This window comes from Gallus gallus, chromosome 2 (genome assembly GCF_016699485.2).
Source record: "Gallus gallus isolate bGalGal1 chromosome 2, bGalGal1.mat.broiler.GRCg7b, whole genome shotgun sequence".
Lineage (NCBI taxonomy): Eukaryota > Metazoa > Chordata > Aves > Galliformes > Phasianidae > Gallus > Gallus gallus.
The window spans coordinates 63,388,477-63,412,975 of record NC_052533.1 but is presented as its reverse complement, the minus strand read 5'-3'; the positions used below and the strand labels follow the sequence as shown (position 1 = coordinate 63,412,975).

At 38.6% G+C, this 24,499-nt stretch overlaps 1 protein-coding gene and 1 long non-coding RNA gene across 3 annotated transcripts; one reads left to right on the top strand and one right to left on the bottom strand.

Moving 5' to 3' along the window:
* Positions 1-6,030: 6,030 nt before the first annotated feature.
* On the bottom strand, positions 6,031-22,813 carry LOC107051671 (UPF0500 protein C1orf216 homolog). 2 transcript variants are annotated; one of them, XM_025147658.3, is made up of 3 exons: positions 22,730-22,813; positions 10,243-10,340; positions 6,031-9,655 (listed from the first exon to the last, which is right to left on the bottom strand). In XM_025147658.3, exon 3 carries the CDS (start codon positions 9,628-9,630, stop codon positions 8,839-8,841), a length of 792 nt encoding a protein of 263 aa, XP_025003426.2. In that variant the 5' UTR covers positions 9,631-9,655; positions 10,243-10,340; positions 22,730-22,813; the 3' UTR covers positions 6,031-8,838. The 2 variants fall into 2 exon arrangements, with proteins under 2 accessions (XP_025003426.2, XP_046793794.1); XM_046937838.1 differs by having other exon boundaries at positions 10,243-10,323.
* Positions 15,392-24,044, top strand: LOC107051670. The gene is made up of 2 exons (XR_001463388.3): positions 15,392-17,652; positions 18,774-24,044. It is a non-coding gene; the product is annotated as an uncharacterized LOC107051670 (long non-coding RNA).
* The last annotated feature ends 455 nt before the right edge of the window (positions 24,045-24,499 follow it).

Genomic DNA, 24,499 nt, shown 5'->3' with positions numbered 1-24,499 from the left:
TTCACTTTTCTTATGAGTTTTTGTTTCTTTCTGAATAACAACAAATAGATTATTTGTACAATTTGAATTTTGCATTTAAAGTTCATCTAAAACACATTTGCCCAACTGCTCTGTCACTTTGCTGACTGGGATTTCATATCCTCAGATTTCATTCTGTGTCAAGTTTAGGGAAGGCATCTGCTTTCGCATTAGAAACAAAAGAAAACACTCACGTACATTTCCATACATATTGTAAGTAAAAAACATTTCTACTGGAAAATGGTCCCAAGCACACTGAGGCCATACAAAAATTTTGAATATGTCCACACGGAATTTTGTTGAAGAGAACATGAGCCTTTTTTAGTCTAATTTCAAAATATTGTTGTTAGACATCTCTAAGGGTATTCTTTTTTATATGCACTGAGCTATTTTATTACAAAATCACCTTTGCTGAAAACCTCCCAGAGTCTCACAACTCTGGTCTTGTTAAATCTCATAGCGTCTCATATAATGTAAAGAATGACTACATGAAATGACTATATTTTATGATTTATTCTTCATATCCACTTTCTAAAATAATTGTTTCCATTATGCCAGTTGTGTCAGATTCAAAATTTTGTATATATATATCAACTTCTTTGAAGAGGTCTGTTGCCTTACCAGGAAAACAGTCCAATCTGAAATGTGTATGTTACACAGAAGACTACATGTCTTAAACTTTTTCATTTGACAGGTGAATTCTCTCTAGTATTTTATCACTTGTTACATTTAAATGATATTATTTTAACTGCTTTTCTGAAAGACTTTCTCTCTCTTATTGGTTCAAAGAAAAATATGTTCTTTTTAGGCACGCAGCGTTCCCTTAACAGTTTCATTACCTTTTCAGCGTGTCATTATAGATAACAAAATGTACACACAATACATCCCTTGGGAGTTGGAGCTTATCACGGTGCAGTGCTTTCAAAGTGAGCGCTTTATACCACTTGGCACCCTGAGGACATGTGAGGTGACACCACTGATCTCTCAGGAGACATATCACTGATTCCTTACCAGACTCAGCGATGAAGCAATTAGTCAATAATTGTACTTTGTAAATTCTACCTACCTCCTCCCACTCATAAGACAGAGGTTGCAGTAAATCTGCATCTGCCTGGTCCTCAAGGCATGTTCTGTTTTTGCCTACTTTTATGCCCTCCTTGATGAGGGCAACAAATCAAGTTTAGTCATCCTGCACAGAAGGATCCCTCACTGAGTCAGACACTGCCAAGCCCCAGCTACCAGGCAAGACTTCCGTGGAGGTCTATCAACAAGTCTCGATCATCTGTACAGGTTATTGCTTAGGGACAAGGGACACCTCTTTCAACCCAAGGGCTGCCTGCTACCACAGAAGCATTCCTTTTCAATACAATCAGCGATCACTTGATACACAGGGGACCTTCAGGATTATGACCAATAAACCTTCACCATTACGAGAAGAACAGCTAGTAGGTATGAACCACATATTTTCAAGCACAAGGGACAATGAGCAATGTATAAATAGCTCCTTACTCAAATGATTTTTGAAGAATGCTTTCCTTCAAAACATGCTGGGAAATGTCAGTCTATGCACAGGAGGCCACACCTCTACCTCACAGAAGCTGTATGTTCCCACTAGTTCACAAACAGAAAAAAAACAGTTGCGAGAAAACTAAACATTATGTATATACATTTTTTTGTTCTCCTTGACTGAAGTGACACAACAGAAACAACAAATTATTTTACATCAGAAGAAGCCTTCCAAGCGACCTGATGCTAAACACTTCCTTCTTAAGTACTGAAAGCAAAGCAGCAAATACAATTGCCCTCAAGTCACAGCATAGGAGCAGAGAGAGGCCATCTTACCCCTCACACTACTGACTGTTGCCTGGATGCAAATCCACTTCTGCTGAATGGAGTTGAACTGAATGCCCTCTATCCTCCGCAAGAAAGGATCCCAGATGTCAAGAAATTGCAAGTTTCAGTTTCCGGGCCAAAACCTGAACTCTTGCAATTCCTAACCTTTGTGTAGCTGATCTTTTTGCTGTCTAGGACAAGCTTTTATTTTTCTGTACAAGCCTTAAGACCACATAGCAAGAAAAGATGGAAGAGAAGGGACTTGTACAGGTCTCACCGTGTGATCTGCATAGTTAATTTAGAGAATACACCCAAAGTAGAAGCATGCGCAAATACAATGAAACCAACAGATTTTGCCCATATTGAAGAGCAATGCAAAAGGATAGCTGTAAATTATATTTTTCAGTCCTTACTTACAGACATCCACGTCAAAAAATGGGGGTATTTTCTGAGCTCCTATTGCACGTGCCTGCTGTGCAGGCAATGAAAATGCATCCTGCCAGGTACTGATAACCTGGAGGAGGCCAGGAACTCTTCCACCATTGTGACTCTGGGGTTCCGTTTGAAGACCTGAGGTTTTACAGATAAAACATGGCAAAGATTTTCATTTTTCTCAAGTACATGTTGTAGAAGGACCAACATATAAGCTCCATGTAACCACTTCTGGAAAGTTTCTCTTCAAAATAGAAGAATACTGTGCTAAAAACAAATTTTAGATATGACTGGAAGAGAGCTCTCTTATCTGAAGCAGGATGCTAATAGGATGATATGAATATCTGCTCCAGTTAATAAGAATGGAGTTTATTTCTAGGGAAATGGCTATGTCCCTTTGCCCCTCTCTGTGTCTCCAGAAAGATTCTCTAAGGTACTTTTAAAGGCTGATAGCAGCAAGGTAACCAGCCTCTTTTCACAGAAGACCAAAAGAAACAGTTAAAAGCTCTGCTAGCATCATGACTCTCTATACCTAATTCGGTTCTTGTGGGGCATACCATGTGACAAAATAATACCTAGTTAGATCCAGATGCCCAGGCATTGCTGTTGCTACCTCCACTCATATAGGAATCCATTAATTTTTAGCCGAAGTTACTTTGCCAGTGCCTTAAATAGGGGAACTGGAAGAATGGAAAATAGCCCATATGAAACTTGGTGATTAATCTAAACAAGTTTTGTTTCACAAATGAAAAATTTGTACCAGTCTGCAGCCTGATTACCTCAGACAAATCTGCCACGATTTGTAATTATATTATTATTTTAAATTAATCCATCCGTGAATTACAGTTGTCTTTTGTTTATTCACTTGTTTAGACTGGTCTAAAAAAAAAATGAGCAAAGCTTTCAGCCATTTATAATAAAGGCAAAACAAGTAAAAAGACCTTTTTTTTCCTTAGTTTGCATTAATGAGTTCATCCCAAAATATATTTGCAATAATATAGGAAATTAAGTTATAAATGTAGGGATGTGCTCCAAGTCACCATGAAAATCTGCATGCAAATGCATAATAATCACAAATCTACATTATTACAATATTAAAAAATACCTACAATTAAATTATCATGTGGAAATAATCATAATGTTATTGGAAACTCAATTATTGTGGCAACCCTTGTCAAGGAATTAGCAGGCTATGGCAAAGGCAAGTCAGACCTGAATTCATCAAATATATATTATCACAATATTACATGTTCACTTCGATTCCATGCAAAGACAAACATCCTCACTCACTAGTATCTGCTCAATGCATTTGTATTATTCATGAACAACTCTGTGATCTATTATACATACAAAACTGATTGTACGCTGCTTGCCGGAGGCTACAATGCAGAGACACAGAATTAATTTTATTATATACACATGCATGATAATTGTGTAGAATTCAGTCAAATATCAAACTCTGCTCCTGTGCTCCATTATTTTACTTTCCAAAAAGAGGTCTAAGGTCAGCAGCAATTTCTCTTTGGCGACGGTGAAACTCTTTGTCATTTAGAGTAGAAAGTTCCTGGGTACTAATGAGCCTGGAGCTGTGATGAATGGTCACACATTCCCTTTCCTCTCCAACCTCCACTAATCAAAGGGAGACTGTAACTTTTATTGAGATTCTCAAGAATTCCTTGCCTCTTTGCACACAGAATTCACTTTGGGCTGCTGACTTAGATACTTCATTTGTCAGAGATGAAGGCAACACTTATGGCTTCAGAAACTTGACTACAATTTTCTGAGAAGATGATCAGTACAACTTGAAAAACTTGTTTTCAGATAGATTTTTATTTCTGTAAGAGCTACTGTTATTTCAGTAAACTCTTAGAAATGCTTTCATAGGGCCATTTTTCCTGTGATATGTTTTCACTAAGAACAAGCAACAACTACCTGTCCCTTTCTTCAACAGGGCAAGGAACATACAGTATGATCCTTACCTGCTTCCAGATCTTTTGCCAGAAAAATAAAGATGAGTACCATCCAAAAAAATTATGGTTGTTTTGAGATATCGGGAGTGAGACATATCAATCTCCAAAGGAGCATTCAACAAGCTGCACTACATCAAAGTACTGGGCTGCATTCTAACATGACTGAAAGCTTGACTTCAACATGTTTCTGATTAGGTAAATGCCAGACCAACTGGGACAAATGGCATACGTGTGAATCTCAGCAACACTAAGTATCAAACCCTGAATTTTATTTATTTATTTTTAATTTCCATTCACTCTCATTATCCATCCAATATCTGAACTTTTGGCTATCATACTCATCTGAGTTTTAGGGTTGAAAAAAATTTACTCCTTGCCCAGCACATTCAGAGTAGAGTTCCATTCAAGCATATTTGACATTCACTCTTGCATTACTGCATTGCTTTCAAGAGTCATGAGCAGAATGTGTGCTTCACAGCATTTATATTCTAGTTTCACAGAATTCAGAGATAAACTGTAGCAAGTACTCTCTAGAATTTCTCTAAGTCTACTCATCTGTCAGGAGTAAACATCCTCATCTTTAAATCTTTCATATATTTATGTCATGACCAGAATCCATCATTTCATATAGCTAAGAACAACATAGGATGATCTGGATTTAGTATTGCATAGCTCACAAGCCTGCCCTCAAAATTTACTATAAGTGGGTAAAGCCAGCATTGTTCTAATTAAGCAATGTGAAAGACATAAAATCTCAGAAAAGAAATGAGCTAACCCCTCACATAGTATGATGTTCCATCACAACAAATAATGAATAAACAAAATTGGTCTTCTTATCTTGGCTGGCTCATGGTAATCAACAACAGAAGTAGCAAAAAGCACAGCTCTGACAAGTCTCCAGGGCAGCACCTAAAATGCCAGAGGCATGGAAGAAAAGACCTTGCATTGAAAACCAACTCAGTAACGCATTTTGTCATTAATTGCTTATAAAAGATAAAGTTCTTAAAAATATCTGTTTTTCGGTAGGCATATGCTACAACTTCCTCAGTAACAGTAATGACTCTGAGGTGCCAGTATCTTTTGAACATCTTTTTCTTCCATGGTAAATCCACTTATTTCCTGCCATATCAGGCTAGCTAGGCAATTAGGTGAGCAGTGGGACCTCAAGGCTCGGACAGTGCAATTTCACTTCAGCCTTCGCTGTGGAAGTAGTTAACAAGATATTGGCTCAAAGAGATTTTCCTAGATTGTTAGCTTGACATGATCAGGCAGGCAGTAATATAATGGGGAGAAAGACCCTACTGGAATTGATTAATTTGTCACCATTACCCAAGACCTGACAGTTTTTTCATACATATATGAAGTGTCAGTGGTTCCAGCTTATTTCTCTGATTAGAACTAAACTCATGTAGTTTGGGTTCAGAAAGAAATACAAAGTTTAAGAAATTTAGTTTAACCTCATCCAAACCACCAAGCCTCTTAACCATACAAAGAGATGAAAATAGTTGAGAAGATGCATTTTTATTAAAACTGAGATTGTTGCTTTGTCTGGTGCACAACAAAATACCTCCATGGGTTACTCAGCATTTTCCTGCTTGTCCTCAGCTGCTGACATACACAGGAGAAAAGCATTGCTGTTAAACCACATTTTCCAAGCTTGTAAAATATCCTTATTTTAAAAATCTTGTAGCTTTTAATTGGTTCGGCCAACCACAATTATTAGAAGCCACACTAGAACAACCAGGTAACCAGCAAACTCTTCTAAAGACAAGTGTTCTTGTTATTTCTTCAGTTAACATTTATTTTGCATGTATCCGTAAAATCACTACATGGAAAGACTGTGCATACACAGAACAAGTATTGGCTTTATTTTCTTGCCAGGCAGCATTGCTCAAGCACAGACCTCTTGACATTTAATATTCATAGTGCAGAAGCATCTACTGATTCCAATAAGAAACAAGAAACGTTGCGAGAGATGTCATACAAAAAAAAAGTCACAGTTCTGCCACAAAGTACTTTCAGTTATACAGGTTGACAAATCAACTATTGCCACACTGTGTACAGTGTAAGAAATATTTTTCAGTGATTTTCTAGTCACCTTTAAAAAGAATTGACACTATAGGTAGCTCTATATAGTAATGCATAGGACATTACTTCAGCAGTTACTGAGGCAAAATAACTACATCACCTTACCTTTGTGCACATGTATTTTATGTCAGCAGAAAATTCAACATGATAGTATTCGCAAAGCTGAATCTTATTCAGAAGACAAAAAATAAAATTAGGCTAAAATGATGTACAAAGAAGAATTAACAATTTTTTTTTTTTAATTTTCATCTTAATGGAAACAGTTTGACATTTAATTTCAGAATTGAGTAATTTTGCATTTATTTATTTTTGAGAGATGCACCCCTTTTCCAATATTTCCTTCCCAAAGAGACAATCTAATAATGGTCTGCTTGTGTCTGTGTTAACAGAACTTTAACTCTTAATGAATAGGAGAAAAAAAAAATGTGGGTTTTTTTTTTAGGTTTTGTTAATAACAATATAATTATATATAATATATATATATATAGTAATTAAAAAAAATCAAATCTTTGCATAGTCCTCTTAGCCATGATTGTTCTTCCTTTCTAGGAGGCATATTAAGATAGAACAGATTACTTTTGAGGTGAGTTTAGTGTTCTTTGGTAAATGCGCATTACTGGCTATGAACAGCTTTCCCAAAGCTGGGTGAGATCCGGGCATAGGAGTAGTGTCCTCCAGTCACATAGATCCCCAGCTCTATCTTCGGCAGCCCACTGACAGCTGCCGGCAACCCAAATCCCCCATATGAGACAGTACAGGATGCTCCTTCAAATATCTCCTTGATGCCAAGAATGTTTCTATGGTAATTCTGCATACAAAATTACAGGCTCGTGCTGTGTAAGAGGCTGTGCAAGGGCCCAAGGAGATGAATAAGCCTATCTAAGGTTGTGCATACCCAGGGGGCTTCCATTATTTTGGGTGCAAGGAAATACAAAGATGGAATAATAACAATGTTGTGCTGCACTTCAATTGTTAAATTACTTCAATACCTTGCTCACAGATGTGCTCATGTGAATCTAATCAAGCAACTCCTCTAAGACAGCAAAGATTATTTTGAGAGATTATTCCTGTTTTTACTACAGAAAAAGAAGTGCCAGCCTTTTAGGATCATTTGTACATAAGTGCATGTGTGTGCACACAAACACAGACATCTTCCCTCTATGAGCACACGAAAAAGCCAAGGCAAAAAAATTCCCACATACAGAACACTACTCTGAGAAAGATAGGACTTCTAGTAACAGATTTGCATTTTCATGCAAAAAAAAGAAAAAAAAAAAAAACCAAAACCAAATAAATCCATGCCAAAAACTTGTCTGATTGCTTATCTACTTACACATTTGTAACAAAGAACAACAGGGCAAAAGAAAAGGTGGCATCATCAGAAATGGGTACCTGAAGAAAAAAGAAAAGAAAAAAAGATTTTTCTATGCCACTCTAAGTCCCAGAAAGGGGAGCCTTTCAATATCTTCTCAAATAATTTTTGCTTCAGACTCTAAGACAGCACATTCAACAATTCAATTTGCTGTTCGATAATAGGGACCCAGACTGGCTTTTTAATGCATAAAAAGAAGTTGCATCTTTTTTCTTTATTTTTCTGTATGTTTGTTTGTTGCTTACTGACATCAGATTTCCTGCAGGCATCCTAACCTAGCAATTGAAGAAATTGCTCTAGGGTTTTCCAGGCATATAATACACCTGGATAAAAAGTGCTAATTGTCACCAACTTCCATTAAATGACAGCAGTAAGGCACAAAATGTGCTTGATTTGCAGACGCTAGTGCCACTGGGAGTTAGCAGCAGATTAATAATTGTGCAGACCTCGAACATTCCCCTGGCACTGACAGTCTGGGCTTCCAACACAATGCCAGATTATGAGGCCTTTGCTTTTAGCTTGCCTTCCTAATAGGGCTCAGGCAATTGCAAGGTTCCTCTGTACATGTGTTTGACTGTTTGACCTTCCAGAAAGACTTCTGGTCAATATGAATACATTTTTTTGTGGGAGGGTAGAGGTCACAAACAGGCAATAGCCTAAGCGGTTTTCTGAAAAGCAGGCAGCTGGGTGGACATCATCAAGCCTGAGTTTAAGTGCTCCTAATATCCTGACTTGCTAGGTTCTTGAAGAGAACTGAACCCTAATTCTGTTCATTCTATTAGCACTAAGTCACATGATGATCACATCAGACTATGTTCTCAGGTTTTTTCCTTCTTTTTTTTTTTTTTTTTTCAATTTCATGTCATACACAAGCTTGAAGCCTTGAGTGCACATCAAGCATTACGGTATTGCACAGATATAATCTTATTCCAGCTCCCTGCAGACAAATTCAGGGGCCAACGCTTTGCCTTCCTCTTTCTTCTCGCTCTGCTGTTGCCATTTCCTCTTTGCTCTCGGCACACGTGGGCACATTCTCTTGGCTTGGAAGAAACCATCTCATGGCATGCAAGCTTGCTGACGGCTCCAGTGGCATTACAAAGCTCATTTCTGCGTGCAGCAACATGATTATGGAGAAGGAGAGGGCAAGGTTGAACGAATGTGTTTTAACACTTCTTTCTTGGTATTTATGACTATGCCATAGCATTCCTGTAACCTGGCCTGCTGCTGCTCCAGCTGCTTGTGCAAGCTCCTGATCGAACGCAACAGCAGGAGTCTTCGGTACATTGCTAGCTGGAGCCGATACTTCTCCTTTTCCTCCTTTTTCTTATTTTCTAGGGTCTCCATTACTGTTGTGGTCTTCATCCAGATGGCTGAGCCCAGACTGCAAGGGTTGCCCTCAGTGCAGCTCTCCACAGGCCGTGCACTATCAGCTGGCACATGGCAGCACCTGAGGTTGTTCACCAACAGGGCCACGACTGCCCTGGGGGGCTTACCAGCCCCGTCAGGCATCCCAGGGACACATGATGCTTCTGAATCCTGGTCACAGCTACAGTAGACACTTTCAGAGCACGGTGAGGCAAGGCCCCTGGGCTTGGGTTTACAGATTGTTGTAGAGCAGGACAAGTCTCCTGCTGATGCACTGACAGCCATCAGGTGGTGCTTGGCCAAGGCAGATGCCTTGCTCTGTGCCTGGCTGCCACTGACGACCGCTGATGGTCCAGCAAGTGCTTTTGCTTGGGCCACAGCCTTGCTAGAGAGGACAGACAGTCTTTCTGGCACCTCTGAGCTTCTGTTGCCTTCACTAAGGCCAGCATAGCAATCAGGCAATGCCGTTTCAGCATCATGAAATGGGTCTTCATCAGAGTTTTTCTGGGTCTCCTCTTCATCTCTTATTACTGCACATGTTTCCTCAGCCATTTATTGCACGAAATACAGAAACTTTCTGTGGACAAAGTGGAAGCAAGAGGATTTCATTTCCACATACACACAGGCACACATACAGCAGACCTACGCAGAGTGACATTTGAAGTAAGAACCTCTCCTTGTATTTAACCAATGGACCTATTAATTTTCTAATAAAGCACAACCCTTGGGTCACTTCAGGCCATTTTTTGTGATTTGCATTGGATGTTCTTCGAGACACAACATTCATCCAATAATAATTAAAATGATATACTGTACTATTAACATTCTCAAATCTTTAAAGCAAAGTGATCTATCCCTGCAGCACTGGCTTTGCTGACTAATTAAACAGAATACAGTTGTAAATGGCTATTGTAAGCACTTCTCCCATTTAAGAACACAGCTCTAGCAAGTGTAGTTCATAGAGATGGGTGAGTTATCAGGATTGATCTGCCCTAAAGAGGTGGATGTACCACAAACAGCAGGTTTCATTTAAATGCCCTCTCTGAGATTAATCTGTCTGCTAGCAGTTTGTTTACAAGGTTGCCTTTTCCCCTCCTACCAACTCTATCAGCAGAGCAATAATAGTACTATGCTAGTCATAGACAGGAAAAAAAGAATACTTACCGAGGTTAGTGGGGGAAAGAAAAAGAGTTACAGTGCATTGTGTCTGCGCATCATGTTTTCCTGAATATGAGTCAGCAAAAACTGGAACAGAAACATCACTGTGAAGAAGCAGGAGCAGCAACAGCATTACTCTATTCCACCCAGCAACAACACAGTGAATCCCAATCACTGAGAAGTGAAGGGCTGACTTCACCCCCTCCTCCCCCCCCATCCCTTCCTTATTAAGAGGATATTCCTCCCTAGTATTGAGCTTTGATGTCATCTTTGAGCATCAAAATGAAAACCGGGATTGGATGACATTATTTTTTACCACAGATCCAAACATCCCTGATTCACTCAATATATGGGGATGATACAAATGGCTCATCCTACCTCTGTCAAACAGCAAGGAGCAAATACAGCTCCCAGAAGAGTGGAGGGCATTCTGGACTCCAATGCATATGTGCTCTTCTTCAGAGAAAACAAACTTAGATAAACTTTAGATGCATGAACCCAAGATGAAACAAGCTTTTGGCACCAACTGAATGCTGAGCATAAAGGCAGCCAGAAGGTGTAGATTTAAATGTCTAATATACACTTATATTTAATTATGCTGACCTAATCTTTCAGGGAAAAAAGAAAAAAAAAACAACAACTCTGCAATCAACTTAAATATCCAATAAAATAGTAAACTTCATCTGCACCTTTGATGTTTAGAAAAGCTACCTTCAGCATCTTCTCCCACTTGTAATGCCAGGAACAAAATTCAAAAAATATCTATCTGCAACTACTTTTGAGAATCTGCCACAGGGCTTACACTGCCCTGAGGCTTTCTCTACTTTATTCTCTTAATATGAATAAAAGAAAGAACCAACCCAAAATACTACCTAGAATCTTCCTGGAGATGGGAAAGAATAAGGGTAGATTCTATCTCCACTTCTATATACAATAGAACACAGATAATTATTATTTTTTTTTAAATGTTTCATCTGACTATCTCTCTCTCTAATTAATCTGTTAAATGAGATATAATTCCAAGGTGGAACATCTGAACTCCAGCTAACAAGTTCAGATTTACACCCCAAAGTCTACTTGAACACTGTTTTCTTATGTGTTCTAAAAAATATTGTACACTGAATCGGTGAAATAACTAATTCTGCCGCGTTTATGTGCCAAATCATGCTGCAGACTGTATAATTTAGACTATGAAGAGATTAATATGCTGTGAGTAAATAAACTTTGCAAGGTTGTATCTTATTAATTTCCATTTGTCTGAATCAGAAGTTAGGGTAATTGGCAAGCATAGAACTCAGATACCAGGAATTTTACTCCAAGAATGATCATTAGAATACAACATTGTGCATAATCCTAGTTTTGGTTGTTCTCTCTCCAAAGCACCGCAGGTATATCTTGCCATATAATCATAGGCTCCATAGAGTTGGACTAGATGACCTTTAAAGGTCCCTTCCAACTCCCCTGCTATGAACAGGGACCCCTACAGCTAGATCAGGTCGCTCAGAGTCTGGTCCAGCGGGGCCTTGAACGTCTCCAGGAACGGAGCATCCAACACGTCTCTGGGCAACCTGTCGCCCTGTCTTCCAATTACAAAGAGGACAGTGGATGGGTGTTGTAAGGTAATACATGGTCTCAAGCTATGCCAACACGTTTCTACCAGTCAGTCATAATATTCTGTTCTCCACTTCTAATTTTGCAGCAATTTGCTACAAAATGAACATTTTCTAGTAGTCCAACAGAACATTAGATAAGAGGATATATATTTTTCTAATATTTAATCTCTCTGGAGCTTCATTTTTTTCAGCAAATTTTTACAGGCAGCATTTTTCTTTGAAGGGAAGGAGTTTAAAAAGCCATTTTGCATAGTCAATTGGGCTTAGAGCTTTAGCACAACAAAAATACAGTAAGATACAGAGTGATACTGAAATGGATTAAAATGTATCACTTATAGGCAAGTGTGCACGCATATTTCCTTTTTATTCTGTTTTTCTTTATTCATAGTTTCCCAAAATTTCATCTAGTACATCAGATTGAATTTTTCCAGGTTCAGCTGGTGCCTGAAGGTGAATGTCTATTGAACAGTTCAGACAAGGATTGAGATACTTAAATTGGAAAGCGGGAACAAAAGCATGGGCTTTCCAAGAAAACAGAGAGATCAATAGATACCTTTCAGGAGAATTGCATTCTGTATTTATAGCGAGGGTATAAGGAAGAACAACACAGTCTATTTCAAATGGAAACACGTAAATTCTTGTTCCAAGACAACAATCTTACTTTCCCAAGATTGGACAAAATAACTCCTATTGGCTCTCTTTTATTTACAAATCAACAGGTTAACAAAGAGACAAGAAAAGACCTTATAGAAGCTTCTTCTGTGAGAGGCACATTGTGCTATTTCACTTCATGAAGAAAGTGTTGGAAGAGTTTGCTGCTCCAACTGAGAGTCTGTTGCAGGCTTTATTGAATGCCTGTTGCTCACTTTGGACCTCCTTTCTTAGGTTAAATCTGTGTGAAGCTTTCCAGGCAGAAGCTGCTTCAAATTTCACAGTGAATTCATCTGTCAGTCCAATACAATGAACATTTCAGGTATTCAGAATGAAAGCAAGAGCGCTTCCAGTTGAGGGTCACTGCGTTTTATTACTACCCATTCACAGGTAGATGCGACCACGTTAGTTTCAAGGTGTAGACTCTACTTATTTACCTCTAAGCTTACCAGCCATGTACATCCTTGCAAGGTCTGTGCCAACAGTGTTTTTTTAAATTCATCGCCTCCATCAGGTATTAGCTGTGATAGGTACTTGGTAACCAGCAGTCTCAGAACCATAAATGTGTTCTTAAGTGTTCCATGGTTGCATGTTTGTGTGATTGGGGTGCATGTTAACACATCACACAAGGACACGAAAGGGTCAGAAGAGAATTCCTGCAGAGTCACAACAGTTAACTCTCACCTTCCACTGTAAGGCCACTCAACGGCTTGGACAGATGTGAGGACAGGAAGTCTTGTTTTTTATTAAATACAAATGTTTTACTGAAGTTCAAAGCCTAACATTCAAACACACAAGCAGCATCAGAAAGTGACAAGTGTTGGTGGAGACATGCCTTTACAAGACTATGGCCTGGGATGTTACGTTGTTTTGTATTTGGGTTTGGGGAGTACTTTTAACAAAGTAGTAAAAAATATCCTATTACACAGTAGTGTAATTCCATATTTTATATTAATTGCTCTTAAAGATCAAAAGCTATATTCTGTCTGTTAATGTACACACTCGCATGGTCTCCTATGAAATCAATGAGATCCACATGTGTGCATCTGAGACCTAAATTTCTCCCCAAAGATTCTTTAAAATCCTTTTACAGAGCAGTAAGTCATAGAAGAAAGTCATGTGTTCCCTTTCTTCTGCCTCTATACCCAAGCCAGACATGAATTATTACTGCTGCTCCGAATTACACTGGATGATAACGGTACCCAGAGGGGTCACTGGCCAGCCAGAGATTACCATTGCTCAGCATGTTCTGTTCTCACCTTCATACATTCCTCGTCATTTCTGCAGTCCTCTTACACCAGCAAAGAAATGCAAAATAAATGCAGCCCAGCTTCACACTAAGTCTACTGAGGAGACTGGAATGTGCTATAGGTATTTAAGTGGCAGGCTGAAGCATGGTGGGATACCACAATGGCTTTCTATGGCCTGGCAGAACAAAATTTGGTATATGCACACAGCTGCAATGTAATCACATTTGCAGATAACTGGAAAGATTTTAGACAGAAAGTTAAGTAATATGTAATTTTACTTGTGGGGAAAAGTTCAGTGTCTTCAAAAATGAACGTACAGGAATCCAGTCAACCATCTTTATATTAAGTATAAAAAAACCCACTGAAACAGTCTGCCATGATTGGCAAAAATTAGCAAGACTGCTGTCAGTTTTAGCAGAATTGCCTATGAGAGATGCAAATCTCTGAAAGAGTAGCTCAGGCTAAGTCTGAGTTGAGTTTACAAGCTTGAAAATCTTGTGACAGCAGGTACCAAAACAGCTTGAACACTAGGAAGGGCTTGATGACAACTTTCACCATAGTATTTCAGCAACTCAACTTCTAACCCTGCTTGAGCCCAAATATTCTCAGGGACATACAATGAAAAATATACTGATATGGCTTCATGAAGATATCCTAACAGCAAAATGCTTTGACTTTCGAGGCAGCAGCTGTTCTCCCTGTCATCTATATGGAGAACATTAGCCTGTGATTTGAATTCATTTTAACTAAGAATAATGCTGTCCTTGCCTAAACCAGTACACAGTACACAACCCACCATCTGATCCATGGAGCCATGTTGGTCCACTGAAACAGTCACCAAGAAGTTTCTAAAGTCTTGTGAGCTCAGGCATCTACTTCAGCTGCAACAGCAGGCGCTTAGCTCTGCACAGAGGCTGAAGTGAAACTGGAAGATCAATGGGCATATGTAGCTGGGGTCATGCTTGATTCAGTGTATGTCAATTCACTGACTGAAGGAGGCTGACTTATTTCAATACAAAGAGTAAGTTAAGAATGTTCCATAACAGAAAGAAAAGGAGGAAGTATTAGATATTCAGGGCATTTGCAGCACATGCTCTGTGAGGTAACAGATGAAAAGAGAAAGCTTTATATTGAATTCAAAGAAACATGAATCTTGAGAACAACCAATTTACCTGTTGTTTTTTTTTTTTCCTCCAATGAAAAGAATGGCTGTCTATAATCCATTACAATTGTACCAAAAAGAAAAATATGATTATAAGCTGAAAAAAGGCTAGATTGCAAATAACAGCTTCCTTCGGATATTAGAGTGAAAAAAATCCCAAACATCAGTGAAAGTTTGATTATTTTTTCCAAGAATAAAGAAAAGATTAAGTTTAATGGTATCAAAATTAAAGGTGAACTTTGATGGTTCTCCAATGGAGAGCAGGTTGTCCTGCTCTTTTTAAACAAAAAAAATATCTTAATTTGGAGGGATGCCTACCATTTTGTTCAGCAATCAAGAAAATGTGGAAGAGAATGGGGAGAAAAAAAAAAGAAAAAACTAAGCAGAAAGATCAGGTAACTGACATGCTACTATAGTCTTCGTATGGAGAAGAGAGACTAAAAAAATCTTCCTGCAAAAAAAAAAAAAAAAAAAAAGGTACTTGAAATATATTTGAATAACCTCCAGTATTAAAAGATTCATAAGTATTGCTCATAAATTGTTAGAACTCCATGCCTAGCAGGTAAACACTGGATTACTCAACATAGCCGTTAGATTTCAGATGTGAAAATGAAAGTATGGACTCACGTGTCTAGTTAAGGTTCACGTTTTGTATGCATTGAGGGAAAAATCCTTTTTGTTGAGGAATATGTAAACAGAGCATGTACTTTTTGATAACTGATGTTTATGTTTACTTTCTTTTTGACATTTAAGTATAACTGACATACTGATGGCTAAGGAAAGAAGACAACTAAGCTGGAAGAATAATAAACAGAGCGCTGTGAGAGATGGAAGAGAAGAAAAACATGGTGGGAAGAACTGAGGCAGTGAGGCTAAGTTGCAAATGAGCAGACAAGTAATAGCTTGGTGTTTCACCACAATATCAAATGAACTTTCAGAACTTTTCAGAAGTCAAATGCATTTAAAATAATTAACGAGTTTGCTTTAAAAAGCATATGCATCTTCTCTCTTGTCTGTTAAGCCAGAATGATACAAGGAGAGATTGTGAAGAAAATTATATCTACAGGCATTGTTTTTTTGTTATTGTTGTTAAAAATATTTCCACATTAAGTGGCAAAAGAAAAAGAAAGAAAAAAATGTATTCATGTTCTTTGAGCCTAACAATTTCTGTGAATCTTAAGATCACTCTTGAGGACCAACTCTACAGATCATCATCAAGAGGTAAAAAAAGATCACACCTGGAAAGATCTGAAAAATTCTGTTTTCTCATTTAGCATGCCTCCCTGCTAAACATACGTGTCAATCCTTGCATAGCACCCCGAGCAATCCAGCTTTACTCATAGTGTCTGCATAGACGCCAATACTGTTTGTGTTCAACACAAACAAAATCAAAAACTTTAAGTTCACTTGGGGCTGAGAAGGACCTTAATACCTTTGAAGCTATTAGTGTGACTGAAATGGATGAGACCAAACAGGATACACAGCTGTCACCAAAACCCACAAACTGAGCACTATGTAGTGTTGCTGATATAAACCTCATTTACATGAGAGCTAACACATGACTCTGAGAGAAGGCACATGGACCACTGGGTTTGAGGTACGTGATCATGTCCTTATCTTGCACTGCTCAGCAGACTGTATTTTTGCACCCTGCTTCCAGAGGTTAGCATAAGCATGGAAAATTCTTTTACACATTTAATTACACTCTTACATCTAGAGGCCCTTTGCTCCGTTTATCAGAGTCCAACTCACTGTCTATAGAATTATTATCAGACAAATCCCTGTCTCTTCCTTCTAAGTAAAAGGTTTAAGAGATTAGAAAGTAGAAGAGAAGCCATATACAGCTAATGGAGGACAAGCCTCCAAATGTTTGGAGGTTTATTTCAGAGATACATATCTACATACTCTTATTTTTTAACAGAAGAACAGATACAGAGTCCAATTTTGACTTGCTTGAACAGAGGACAGGATAAGAAAGAACACTCTGAGATATTACCCTTCTGAAGTCTCTAGCTGAACAGAAGAAATAATGTGTTTCCCAGCAATAAAGAGTAGTTAGGTACTGAATGTCAAAATTGTAATGTTCTGAAGTTCCCGGCAGCTCTACCTGCTTGAACCCCTGCTGAACCTCCCCACGCTACCTCCTTGAGCCCCAGGCAAAGGCCCTGCTACAATTGATATCTGTAGTCCTAAATCCTTGTCATACCCAGAAGGTGCTAGCAATCTGCCATTAAACTCCAGTAACACTAGGCCAACATTTTACCCTCGGTTATGCTCACAGAGCTTCCTTTAGTGCAATTTGACCAACATTAAAAATGGAGAGCAAGAACATCATCAGCTATCAACGCTATGTTTGCCACACTGCAAGCCTTCTCAGCTAAAGCACCACCAGCCTCACTACTTTTAGTTGTTCCAAACTAGATTCCAACAGCTAGTGGAGGTATTGTACTAATTAAGATTTCGAGAGTAGAAAGCGAAATCATCCTGTCTGACCTCACACTTGGCATATTACAGTTCCTTGCTTTCCTACACGAGATTGTATTGATAACAACCAATTGCCAGTAGGGATCTGAGGCAGCGAGGTAAATAAATATATAAATGCCTCCATATGTGTTCTCCACTTCCTTAAGCAAAAATAATGAGTCAAATGAGTGAAAGATCTGCAGCTCTCTTTTGTATATAGTTGCTGTACATATACCAACATGGAAGAAGCCTTCCACAGACTTCTGTCATCACTCTGGTAAGTGATAATTCAAACAGCCAATCTGCTGATTTAAGGAAGTTGCAGGAGGAAAGTTGCTGTTTTGTTACTGTATAAGGGTGGCACATCTCTGCAGCTTCTTTTGGTGCACGTAGTAAGAATGAGTATATAACATGTATGCCAGAAGGAAGTGGAATTGGACAAATACAGCAAGTTAAGGCAATCCAAAGCTTTGAGACAAAGAAAAAATAAATCCATTAGGAAGGACACGTAGGACATGCATGAACAACACCCATGCATACCACCTAAGAACTTGCTTTCTTGCTTGGAAGAACAAATAGCATTTTCTCTCTGAACTCTGTTCATTTTGCAGACAAAGCTACCAAGCTCACTGGACAAAAGTACAAAAGTCATAAGAGAAGTAGAAGGCTCAATCTTGATAATTTTTCTCATGCTAAGGAAAGCTTTCAACACACAGGAGGAACTGCCATGTGGAGTAGGTTTCTCTTCTCTTTCAAATAAGTTAACTTTCAGATTACTAACTCTGCGGTAGTACACCTTAACCATTAGGCACATCTGACTTACGGACTGAAAGCTCAAACCTTAGCACTGTTAAAGCAGGAACTCTTGGTCGTATGTTAAAACTTAAAAGTCTCTGGATGAAGAGACAATGGATTCGATCTAATTATTAGTCTCTTTAGTCATGCAACTCATGAGAACAAAAGCCTATGATACAGACATGGCCAAAAGTGAATTTGGCAGAGTATCACATCTCAGGAATAGAGGGAGTGACAGTCAGTGCTGTAGATAGTGCAAGGGCAGAGCATGGAGAAGATGATCCTTGCACTGATATAGCCAAATAGCTTTCTGGCAACCACTGTTAAAGGTGTTTCCTGAGCTTGACACTGCATCTAGATAATTACATTTAATAGCCATTTATGGAATGATTTGCCACCCTTGCCTTTTGGCTTCTATAACATCCCATGGCAATGAACTCTGCAATTGCCTTCTATGTTGTGTGAATAGCATTGCCATCAGCACAGGCCACACCTTCCCAGGGATTCAGTAATACGCTGACATCATCTTACTTTTGTCTTGTTTAATCTCATGAAACATGAGCACTACAGCAAAGATTTCCATGTCTGTCTGTTTTTTTCCAGTGTGAAAAAGCTCTTTTAAAGGAACAGCTACCAATAGGCAAGTGAGCCAGAATACTTTTGTGCAGGAATGTGCGTTTCTCACATAGCTCAGGCTACCAAAAGGAATACAAATATTTGCAGGAGTAGAAAAAGATGCAGAAAGGACAGTGAATCCTCTCACTGCTGAAACACCCTAAGTAGAAGCAGTGGAGACTCCAAGGAGAAGAAGAGTCTGGAGAAATCAGCAACTTAAGAGTAACAGTGAATGAGAAGAAGAGACTGGGAGAGGGAAGAAAAAGGCCTCTGGATTTCCACCAGAATTAAACTGGAGAAATGGGAGCAGGAGGGGCACAGGAGAAGCAGGTTAAAGAGATTTTGCTCCTATCTTCGTCAGCAAAGAGGGAGTAGGAAACAAGACCCGGACAGCATTTCTCCCAAGTCTGCTGCTCTAGGCAACTGTTTACTTTGCTTTTGCCCAAGATAGCGTGAGACGTTATAAAATGAGTTTCCACAATGCTCTGAGTCACCAGAATATGGATGAGATCTGTGGATTCAAGCCACCTTTCAAGATTATGAATCTCTTCTGAATATCCATTATGCCAATGATACATAACAAAATCACTGCTGTAATGTGATGCACATGTCAACTTTAAGGATACAGTCCCTGCTCAGATGGCATCAGCATAGGGAAACGTCAGCATGGTGGATTACCAGAGCAAATGCTTTAACATGCAATGTGATGCAATGTGTTTTAACAACAATTGTTCCCTTATGTTTGTTTGTGTCAGGTTTGACGTGACTATCCGCCAGGACAATGCTCAGGATTCTGTGTGTTGCATTGCAGAAACTGATTATGTGATCAAATGCTTAAAGCACATAAAATCACGCCCAAGATTCGATGAGATATATATGCCAGAAAATTCAGTAGGTGCTTAAAGTAATTGACGCTAACAGCTAGACCTGGGTTTTTCAAAGGAATAAGCGTTTTTGTTTGTTTGTTTTTCCTAATGCAATATAATATAAACTGCCTAGAAATTCAGCCTTAGCATAATGTTCAGATCAAATGAAATTCACCCGTTAAGAAAGAACATACACAGGGTCCTCCCTGAAGTGGAAAAGACAGCCTCTGAGTAGAACAGATACCCTGGGAGACTTCTTACCCTGTGCACATGCCCAAAAAGACAGCTCTGAATCTAACTGCATTGTAGATCTAATGCTTGTAGGATTTGGAGGCTCAACGCTGAGCTGTAGCTCTCAGCAGCCCTTTTTCCCCAGTCCGTGAAACTCAGAATCCAGTGGAGACAAAAACCTCTATAGAAATACTGTATATGTAAATGGACTTAGAAGAAAAAGGGAGGGGTACCTGCTCTTAAATTAGTCATATTTAAAATGTATTCTCAGAACACACTGAACTATCAAACAGTCCCCAAAGTGAAGAAATGTGATTCTCATTCAAGACTTAAGAGCAAAAGGCAAAACAACTGTGTCCCTTGCTCCAAAGTCATTATCTCACATTAAGACTTCATCCTGTTCTCCCAGTTCAGAATTTAGTCTGGTTCTAATGGCTCACTAGACAGTTTTGCAAGATCTTCATGCTCTCATAGGTATTTAGGCACTGAAATCAGTGAGAAGTGGTACCTGTACACTTTCAGAAATCTGTCTTTAATTTCAACATCCCATAAATTTTTTTAACAAAAACATCCTTCATCTTTTCTGCTTCACAAGTGAGTTGTGAAGCTTAATTACACAATGATTATGAAGTCCAGCAAATACAACATATATTAAGAGTAGTTAATGAGATTTCTGTCACAAGCAGACTCCCTCTTGTAAAATATTACTCACATGTTGCAGGAAAAAAAACTCAAGAGAAAAAAATACAGATGCATTAAATATAAAACAAATCTAGCTTGATTACTTCCACAAATAATATGTTATACAACTCTAAAACATCTGTCAGGACAGCATAGAGAATAGCATAGGCTTTTCTGACCAGAATGGAATCCTGTCAGCACGGAATTCTGTCAGCACATCCATGTACTCATTTTTACCTGCAGTGCCCATCCAAGACAGGGCCTCCAGACCCACACACGATCTGCTTCCCATGAGATCTAGTGGCTTAAATACCTTCAAAGACCAGACATGAAGTTCTGTTCCTTCAAATCACAGAATCATGGAATCATAAAATGGCTTGGGTTGGAAGGGACACCCAAGGATCATCAAGTTCCAATCCCTCTGCTGCAGGCAGGGCCACCAACCTGTGGTGGTTGTAAATATTTCCCAAAAAGATGCCAGCATACTAACCAATTACCACATTTAACAGCACAGTGGAAGATGGCTAGACAACTATGAGCAGACAGACGATCGTACAGAAGGCATTGCTTGCATACTTAGTGATTTCTCAGGCCATAACAAAGCATACAGCCTAACTAGGGTAGGAGGACTCAAAAGAGGAAGACCATTCCTTAATAATACAGAGCTCTTTGGCACATTTCTTTTCTGTGAACAAACAGTGTAGCTGTTAAAATACATTTCCTGTTAGCAATTATGGCTCAGAGCTCACAGACGCTTTTACAGAACTTGGACAGGAGTGATTTTCAGTACATAGTGTCTCTAACAGCAAGTTATATTAATATTCACCAAAGGAAAACCTGTTTGTTGACCCAAAGTGTGACTGCTTACAATTCTCTTCTTGTGAAATTATTTAGGTCCTGTGGGACAACTGTACTGAGCTTTTGACGCAAATATTAAAATTCTATTTAAATGTACAATGTTTTAATGCAAATTTTTACCATAAAACCAAATGCTCCATTCAGTTAAATTAATAGAATTACAAAAAGATGTAATGATAGCAATTAAGTCTTGAAAATGCAAATTTTATAGTCAAGGACAATTACCTCATTTATAGTATCCTGGAATGATGCCAGATGAAGGTAATTTAGATCTCCCTAGCTCACAGTTATATCATGAAGGATATCTTAATTTCATTAGTACAACAAAGATGGGTGAGAACTTGGACAATATGAAAAAAAAAAGGGAGGGAGAGATGGGAGAGAAAATTTGACCTTTCTCATTTCACCGCAACTAGAATACATAGATCTTACTAAAGGATTAGTAATATTTCTTTCTATTCCTATCTCTGGGGAAAAAAAGGGGGGGGGGGGGGGCACTTTTTTCTTTTCTTTTTTTTTATTAGCAGCAATGGAACATTAGTATGAAAAAGGTCAACTCCCTTCAGATTCTTAGAGCCACTATGCCCACATCACAACAGTTATGGACCATTCCTTCTTTCAGTTTTAAGGATGAATACAGCATTGGCTCTTGGCTGACAGAGTATCAAGCTATGGCCTAGGGACACATGGTTTTGACTCCAATATGATTTAAAATGTTCTTGAAAAATTCTTCTTGCTCTTACAAATACAGCCCCACTTCATCCAAAGAGGCAAGTCAAAAATCATCAGTTTCTCATTAGCAAGCAAAGAGTGATCAAGTAGACAAAGAATACAGATTGATATGCCATAGATTCAGTAGTCTCCTTTGAAGGAAAAACAAAACCAAACTCTCATACAAGTTCTTTAGCACATTATCAAGTTCAAATAGGAGTTTGCAATACTGCAGATATCCCTCTTCCTTTCCTTTCTCTTTGCTGTAGTAGCTACCCTTGACCCTTGAAGAGATTTCAAAAAAAAAGCATATTAAATAAGGTGCACCATAAAGTTTAATTTTAAAACTTTACAACTCTCAATTTTTCTTCCTGGCCTGTTGTAGCCACTGCAAAGAAACTCAACTTCCAGAAAAATAGCTGCATCCACCTAAAATCTTCTTACATCAAATTCCCTTACCAAACCTAACATGTAGGCTCTGGAGAGAGCGGAAACCTCCAAGGACAGAGTAGCAAACTTCACCTCTCTCCTTATCTTGAACACAACTAACAAAGATAACATGAAAAAGCCTTCCCAAGAGTAGAAATATCTGCTTACCGTCAGCATTTGGTGGTTTTGCTGTAGATGGTGCATGCTGAAGCCATCCCAACCTCCTGCTGACAAACCTTTCCTTAACACCCTGAGATAGGCAGGTTCTAGAGGATCGGCTTTATAACTTCGAACAGCACCACATAGCGACAGGAATGCAGCATTAGAAACCCCCAACACTCCTCAGAAAGGGTTTCTTCCATCCAGTTATTCTGTTTTATGAAAAACAAGCCTTTTCTGAAGGAAAAAGTACCTTAATTTTTCATGTCAACGATGCTATCAGTCACCTCTGCCGCTTGAAAACAATGGATGACACTCTGGCTCAAGGAAAGCCACCTGCTTCCTTTGGGGTTAAGACGTCTTTTGGTGAATTTCATCTCCTATCAAGCAATAGCAAAATTAGAGCTTGTACCACTATTGCCTTCGTTCCGTGCTTTTGATGCTTATAATCCCATTACACCTGACAACTTAACCTGAGCTTGTTATTCATAGACATGTATGGTCTGATGAAACATTCCCAACTCCTGAAAAATCTTTTTGTGTGTTGTTGGGAGATTTGGCCTAATAAGAAGTGCTTGAGTGGGTGTAGACTGGGTATGTTTGTGCCATATTATACAATATGGCTTAAATTTCCATGGCATTTTATTGGAAAGTGTGAACCTGACAAGCTAATAGTTTGTGAATCTGTTGAGTCTCTGCTGTTGCATGGAGAAACGTTTTGTCTAGGCTATTCCCAGTATGCTTCAATTGTAAAAAAAACAGGCTGCGATCATAACACATCTTCATGTAAATCAAAGTAAATTTCTGCAGGACAATATTTACCACTGTTATGTACCGCAGATCTCCCAATTCCTCATTTGACCTAACAGTCGGAATGATCTCAGGCCAGCAATAAGCTGAATACTGGTTGCTAAGTAATATTTAATTTAAGCATGATGTTGTGGTCAACAAAATGAATTAGCATTTTCTGCATTAATGAAGATCCAGGCCTAAAATCAAATGATGATGTCAAAAAATTATGGAAAATATTATTGATCTAATTCTTCCTTTTATTACACTGACAGAGAAACATGCTTCTTGGAAATGTTACATGTGAAGGAAGAATTTTTCCTATTGCATCTTCTTTCAAGAGATTCAGTTTTCTACTCAGGACTCCAAGAGAGTAATTTACATTTGTGATCACCCAGCCAATTCAAGGCAACTGTGGAAAGAAACACTAGTAAGAATTCATTTTGTTGATCTTATCATAAATGTGAGAGAGATTTAACTTTATCCTAAATTCCACTAAAACCTAGAATGCAATAAAGAAATAATCATACATGAATTTGAGTCAGTACTGTTCCTCATCATTAGGCCACCTGACAAGCTAGAAAGCAACTTCGCTAGTGCATATTCATTCCAAATTAATACAGTAATTCTGAAAACTGTTTCTTTTTTCCCCTACTTTTATGCATTTATTGCTTTATTTCTCTATTGCTATTTCCAGTCCATAATGCAATGCAGCTTGTGGAATGTAATCCCCTTTCTTCTCCTGACCAAACTCCACTCTGAATGCTGCATGGATGGGATCCTTTCTTTTCTGTTTTTTTAATGTTTTTCTTCTCACTTTACATATTCTCAAAAATGAGATGAATTTCTGATTATTTTCCATTTTCCCCACTTTATGAATATTAGAGTGGTTTTCTTTTGCAATGTGGCTTGGCCTGCATTTCAAAGTCCACATTTTGAGTGGTTCCCTGTGATTTTTGGACACTTGGCATTTTCTGGGTCCAACTCAGA

What these genes read in the sequence shown, in the direction of transcription:
- LOC107051671 (XM_025147658.3), bottom strand. Translation starts at nt 9,630, where the DNA reads ATGGCTGAGGAAACATGTGCAGTAATAAGAGATGAAGAGGAGACCCAG.